General features: G+C 36.9%; 1 protein-coding gene across 2 annotated transcripts in view; it reads left to right on the top strand.

Annotated features, from left to right (window-relative positions):
- Window positions 1-1891: 1891 nt before the first annotated feature.
- PEX5L (peroxisomal biogenesis factor 5 like) overlaps window positions 1892-7435 on the top strand; it is a 98417-nt gene continuing 92873 nt past the window's right edge. For both annotated transcript variants that reach the window (XM_019503345.1, XM_019503344.1), the window contains exon 1: window positions 1892-1990. In XM_019503345.1, the coding sequence (XP_019358890.1) occupies window positions 1922-1990 (69 nt within the window). In that variant the 5' untranslated portion in view covers window positions 1892-1921. The remainder of the gene's footprint in view (window positions 1991-7435) is intronic.

The raw sequence follows: 7435 nt of genomic DNA, 5'->3' as shown, positions 1-7435 counted from the left end.
TACCATATGGATTGTGAACAGAGTACATACAGATTTGGCCAAAACCTTTGATATGCTTAGCAACTGGAACTTAGTTCTCATCAAACGATTCCAAACCAGTTTTGCAGTGTCTTTTGCCATTCTTTGGATATCAAAGGAATCATAAATGCAGCATGCCTATGTTTAATGACACGGAATGAGAACTTCTTGCAGCATGCAAAGACCTCTCCATAGGGTGACTGTGATATGTTGCACAAAAAAGCTCATTTGCCATTGTTTTGATCATTCAACTGTTGTTAAATTGCAATGTTAAGTACATTCTCATTGCTGGAATACAGAATACAGTATTTCTGATATTAAGAGCTACATTATGTAGTTCAGTGTTAATAAACAGCATCCTTCCCTGAACAGTGCTTCAATGAAAAATCTAATAAGGCTCTTAGTTAATGAAATATAGTTAAGTGTATAGTAAAATGTTGTTGCCATGGAGCCAGATTCTGTAGTCTTTGTGCATCCCAGTTTCCCACTGATTTCAATGGGAGTTTTGTGAACCTAAGAACAGTGAGCACATACCCGAGCTGAGTCGCAAAGAAAATTCGACTCTGCTATTCTGCTCTGCTGGCGCACTGAAGACACCTATTGACATTTGTTTGAGCCTATAAGGAGAGCAGAGCAGCAGAGGTCCACCATCTGTCACACTGATCCAAAAGGAAAATTTTGCTCTTAGGTTTTTAATACTTAAAGAGACTCAAACTTTTATTTTAGTAGGTTATGCTTCTGCAAAACACAGACTAGAGGAAACCGGCCTATAATGATTTGGGGCCAGATCCAATTCCCAAAGTAGTCAGTGGGAGTATGTTTTTGATTCTTAAAAACTCAAAAGCCTGGAATTTTTAAAAGCCAGTAAAGGTTTCTATTTCTGTTCTCCAGATTTTAAGGCTTTATACACTTCACGTATGTTCTTCCTCTTAAGTCTGCAGGTATGTCCCTGCACTTTGTATTTCTGTAAGATGGATTCCTCAGAGCCCTAGCATCTTTCAAAAAATTAATAGATTTATTTGATTTAGGTCTCATCATTTTTCTCGTTTTAAGAGCTTTAACGTCCTCTCAATACTTAAAGTCCAGTGCATTTAAAAAAAACTGTCACGTAATAAAAATCCTTCCTGCCATATTCTGTATCAAAATGACTGCTTTCAGTGACATTTACCCCACTGTCAAAGATAGCAGAATATGTCTCCTTCGGCTCTATAAATGAAGCCATGACCTTGCTTATGCCACGTGACCTACTTCATAAAAATATTTCAAATCGAAGATTTTAAAAGCTCTGGGCCTGTGTAACATTTTCAACCCAGTCCTACAACCTGAATTTCCACTTAATGTCAAGGAAAGTTTGCCAGAGAAAACAAACCACAAGGATCTGTCCCTTTATTTGGAAATGCAGTTCAGTCTCTCATTTTAGCAGAAAGCTTATCCTGGTGTCTATCAGCTGTGAAATGTCAGTTAACCACAGTTACTTTGCAGTGAACAAACCAAGGGCCCGATCCCGCAGATCCTGGTCAACCCTGTGAGATGCTCAAATCGTTCGGCTCTCTCTGAAGTATTCCCAAAAGGCCTCGCATGATCAGGGCGACGTGCAGGCCCTATCTACTTCAGTGGGGCAGCTCATATGAGCAAAGGCTACAGAGTTAGGCCCCGCCACAATGATTATTTAACAGGTTCATGGATATATATATATATATATATTTTTTTTTTTTTTACAGTGTTTGTGTATTTTATTTTCTAAAAGCTTTACTTCCAGCACTTAACACCGTCATTTAATTAACGGATTGTTCTGGGGTATATATTTTGTGATCAGTAATAAAAAGTTTCCTCCTGACACAAGCCATTGTTGATTTCACTGTTGTAGGGGAAAGGCTCTAGGGCGGCAGATAAGGCTGTTGCCATGGTGATGAAGGAGATACCGAGGGAGGAGTCTGCAGAGGAAAAGCCCCTCCTTACTATGACATCACAGGTGGGCAGAATGCTAGGATTCCAGGAGGCAGCTGACATATGTTAATCGAATGGAGAATGTAATTAAACTGAGCAGCAAAGCCATTGCCATTCTTGAGTCAAATTTAATAGGCAATGATAGTGTTCCCCGAAAAAGAGCAATTATGATGAAATGTTACCCAAACGTGGGGAAAACCCGTTATTCATTGTTTATGCAATTGGTATATTTTAGTTGTAGTGACTCTACTGGAGCTTAAGCCTTTAGAAAAAATGTTTTGTACAAAATGTAAGTCAACAAATGTTGTTTCATGGTAAAGTATTGCTGCAAAACATAGCTGTGCAATATTAAACCTGTGCTTTGGAAGTTTGAACAAGGGAAGAATGAACACAAATCCAAAATCCTCTAACCAAATTGGTTTTTGTTAGTAAGTACAGCAGACATATGTCAGTTACCAGTAGAGTATCTACAATTGATTTAAGATGTCAAGTGTTACTCATGCTGTCACATATTAGAAACATTCACACATGCAATAAGTAACAACCACTTCATTGTACGTAGTATCGTTTTTAAATACCGTACATCAGCTCCCTTCTGAAAGTTTTCACTGACATTCAAGACACGTGTCAATTAGAACAGAATTTACACATTTCACTGCTTTCATTTTTGTAAAGCTAATTGATTCAAGGACTTGGTCCCATTTCCTGAAACTTGACAATCAGAACCACTGAGGAGCATTCAAGTCTTTTTATTAGCTTATTGCAGACAGTGAGAGACTCGCACTGAATAATGAAAACCTCAGTTTACTGTAGCGCTGGTTGTTACTTCCAGCTGTTGCAAACATGCACTTTTGTTTCACAAGGAAGTGTTATGAGTAACCAAAATGACACCGACATAAAACACATCTGAACTAGATGATACAAAAATTCCATGAGGGCTTACAGAATCCTAGCAGTGGTGTAAATTTAGCAGTATTTTTCTCAGTGATGTCTATAGTAATAGACTGTAATATAATTCCCTCATTCGATTCTTAATATTTAAAATACGAGTACACAAGTTATTCATATTCAACAATAGGTTTAGTATTGTGGTTATTCTTAAAAAAATAATCATCTTCAAAAAAATCCCAAACCCTTTTTTCTTCCTTTTGCACTGTAATTATTATTCCAAATATGTTACATGTAAAACACTAGCACAAGCTTGCCTTATGGATAGCATTTGTATTATAATACTTCAATAATTAGCGATAGAAGTTTTCGTTGATGACCTTTTCCTATATTTTTTAAATCACGTCTGTCAATCTCCTCCCAGATCCCTGTCGAAACACTTGTGTGATACTTCTAATTTCTTGCATTAGTTAAAACATGGTTGCATGAGGGAATAGGATGCTTGGTTTAATGCATCATATTCTAGTTTTGCACTAACCAACTTATGAATCACAAGTATTAGAAGCCAGGGGTGAAACCCTGGCCCTACTGAGGTCAATGGCACAATTACCATTGATTTCAACAAGGCTGAGAGGTCAGCCTAGATTCATAAAATGTTTGATGCATCATTGTATTGCTTGTCTGTCAATTTACTCAGCAGTCTGTGACAATTGTTCTAAGTAAAATGCTTGTGTCTGTGAGCATAAATTCCTTCCACTAAACACAAGTACCTACTTCCCTGCTATGCACCAATGGTGTGCACAAGTCAAAAGGAAGCAGAATCAAGTGAAAAGTGAGTATTTTCCATAGTCACCTCTATATCATGTATGTGTGATGTGTACTATATGATCATATCACATCTATCACTCATATCCTAATTGGATGTAACAGTGTTTGCAAATGGTTGTGTTTTAGTGTCTGCCTAAACCTCTTGCTCAGACCATTCATCCAGAATAAAGTATTATAATACTGGAAATACATTCAGCCTTCACCATTCATATGTTTGTCCGAATTCTTCATATGAAGAGATTGAAGGATGTGCAATACACGTATCTAACAGAAATAATCATTAAGCATGCATTGGTCACTGGACAAATTCATGTCAGATAAATTTCAGGTCAACAGACTAGTCTTGCTAGAGTCATCGCCTAGTAATCGCAGTGAATCAGCACTGAAGAATGCTATAAAATTATGTAATATTTATACCTGTGACACCTACCTCAAGATGTCCTAAAATGCATTAGGGGCCTGATCTTGCAGCCTCCTTTTGCTGCGCAACTCCCATTAAACTCAGTGGGAATCTACATGTGAACTGACTTCCACAAAGAGGCCCAGAGGGAAATGCATCAAATTCCTGCTTAATCTGACGCAGCTGTTTTTAATCAGGCAAAAAATACAACCCACCTCCACCACCCTGCACAACATGCTTCATAAAGTAGGACCCACCATGTGCTTGACTGAGGAAGCAAACTGCTTTCTCTCACCACAGTTTAGGTAGGTCCCTAGACATAATGAACTGCTTTGTTGAACAGGGAAACACTTTGCTGAACAGGAATATCCTGTGAGTATTTTACTGAATCAGAGCATTTATTCTCAGAATAGTAACAACAGCACATGATTAGAAACCGACCAAAAGTACCATTTTTAAATGGTCTCAAGCAAATGTTCACAAATGATGTAAAGAGAGGTAGTTATTCTGAACTCGGGCAGAAAGCAGGGCAGGGTGGCACATTAGAAACTAACTGGTTTAGAGAGGCATAAGATTTTGTAGTTAGCAATGATCTGGAGCCATCTATCAAGACATTCACTCTCCTGAACAGTGAACAAATCTCAGAATGACACAGATTGCTTATCAATGATTCACCCCCAGGAAAAAAAATGCCAAATTATTTGTGGAAATCAATTTACTCCATTCTGTTCAGAATTGAAATGTGTGGGGGCATGCATATGAGACAGACACCTGGTTAGAATGGTCAAGTCAGGGATAATCCTGTCCTGAGCAGAGGGCTGGACTACATGACCTTGTGAAGCCCCTTCCAAACCTGCTTTTCTATAATCCTATATACAGAATTTGCATGAACGACATACATACTGCTCAGAACATCATTTTAATGACAAAGGGCAATGGAAAACACCATCCTAAAATTGTTATGGCTTTCTTCATAAATAAATATGTTCAGGATAAAGCCACATGAATCAGTGTCTAATGCCAAACGGTCCAAAAAACCTAATCTGTATAGCCAAACAGAATGTAGGTGACCCCTTTCACCCCCCACCATCAGTTTTTAAGGCATGGACCTACTCATAGGAGAGTGACAATAAAAAGAGTATTTGTATTGACTTCAAAAGGACGTTGGATTTAATCTATACAGAGTAGTTACCAGTAAGTCTGGGAGAAAGGCTCTCTGTGATACATGCTCTGCATATCTGAATTTCTCAAACACAACCATAATGTGCAAAAACTGAGAAAAATATTTTTTCATTAAAATTGTATTCAGGAACAACTAACTTACAGGTCTCCACATGTTTGCTGAAACGCCAAACTAATTCATAAAGGAAGAGTGGAATATCCCTTGTGGATGTCTTAAAAGGGTATGCAAAGTATACTACTGGTATGTACGCACCGTAGGTAATTAGCATGTGGATGGGAAAAGGTTACTTTTTTGAAAATGAAATAGTTCAACATTTTTAAAAACATACAATTTCCTATGACAGGCATTGGCTTCAACAGATCAGAATTTTTCAGTAAGGATGCATTTCATCAGAAAATTCACAGCCAGCTGCAGTGTATTTTTTCACTTCCTTAAAATAGCCAGTAAGCCTAACAGAAGCCTTCTGTTACTACTCAGGGTAGGAATAATATTTTGGAGGAAGTTACACGTAAATGCCAAATAGGTTCTCTGCAGCGTTACAGAGGAAGTAGAATAAGGTAGCCAACTTCACCTGTAGTCTAGCACTGCTGTCAATAAGTACGCTTCTGCATGGCTCACCAACTAACATAAAGGATCCATCATCTTAGCATCTGATCTGAAAGTTGAGGATCTGTAATTTTTCAGACAGATCATCTTGTCTTTTATACATATGTAAATCAGGTAATAACTGCATTAAAATCAATCGGTTTACACCAGCAAAAAAAAAAAAGAGTACAATCAGAGTTATTTGACACAAATATGAAGATAAGTGCCTGTGAAAAAAAGCAGTCTTGAAGATGCTGAAACTGTTTCCATTGAAGTAAGTGGTAATTCTGCCACTGATTTCAATGGGAGTAGGGCTAGGCTCATGAAATTCATGAAACCTAACTCTTAAACATACTGAAAACCTAATGCCATGCAAAAGACACTAAAAATAAGTGTAGTATTTCAAAGCTGCATAGCCACATCTTGTGTTATAAAATGCTTTAAGTAGTAGTAGTAGCAGCAGCCAAACCTTAACATTAAAATGTCTGCTCTTTATTGTAGTTTTCATCTAATAGTAACTAAACAGCATTGTAGTTAAACTGAAAAATAAGTAAATGCAAAATATGCAAATGGCTATGTAGCCATAAAAAATAACTGATGAGACTTCGTAGCTCAATGTTAAATACTGTTAAGCTTTTTATTACTGTTAGTCTTGGTTCAAAAGAATATGTAAAATTTCAGCAGGAATGCTCTCCTGAAGATAAGAAGAAAAAGTTGCCTTGACAACATGGTTTAAAAGTCATAAATTGGCTGATTGCCTAACGTTAAACAGATTTTTCTGTCCGATAACTGTTTTAATTTTGCATTACCTAAGGAAATAATAAGACTTTAGCATGCCGAATGATATATTTTAAAAAGAAAGTCCAGGTAATACAAAAGAAGAGCATATAAAAACTAGAGTGTATGGGAAAATATAGTTGACTTTTAAAAATGTCTTATCATTTGAGTTTGCAGCAAGTGCAGTATTTTCCTAACTTAACTATTTTATTCTATTCATGAATTATCTGTAAAGCAGGAATTAATTTTGAATAACAAATACATTATGTAAACGCACTTCAGACTACAGGATCTAATAAACTATTGCTTTCAGTAGCTCTTATTTGCATTGGTTCACTGGTCACAATACGGGGGACCTGAATACCTCTTATTATTCCTCAGCAATCTCATATGGAAGCATAATGCTTTCAGCTAGGTTCCCCAGAGATCAATATCTTGTGTAGTTATTTATACCTTCATAGAGTGTAATTAGGCATAAAAGAAAAGGCATAAAAGAAAGTAGGAGTAAAATATCAAAATGAAAGGTAGTATAAAATTGATGAAACCATGACGGTCCAGAAATTATGAGAGTTACAGGAATTTCTTAAGGTGATATCTTTTATTGGACTAACTATGTAACTGGGATAAAGGATGAATTCCTGCTTACAGATAATTCAGATAATCCAGTACTCATTCCTGCCCAGGGAAGGGGATCGGACTTGATGATCTGCTCAGGTCCCCTCCAACCCTACATCTATGAATAGAAAAAAAATGAACAGCTTAGTTAGGAAAATACTTGGCTTGCTACAAGCTTGAATGATAGGATATTT

The sequence above is a fragment of the Gavialis gangeticus genome, unplaced genomic scaffold (genome assembly GCF_001723915.1).
Source record: "Gavialis gangeticus isolate Ggan-Ray unplaced genomic scaffold, GavGan_comp1, whole genome shotgun sequence".
In the NCBI taxonomy this organism is placed as follows: Eukaryota; Metazoa; Chordata; order Crocodylia; family Gavialidae; genus Gavialis; species Gavialis gangeticus.
Note: the sequence above shows the minus strand (reverse complement) of the source record. Positions and strands in the feature narration are given on the sequence as shown.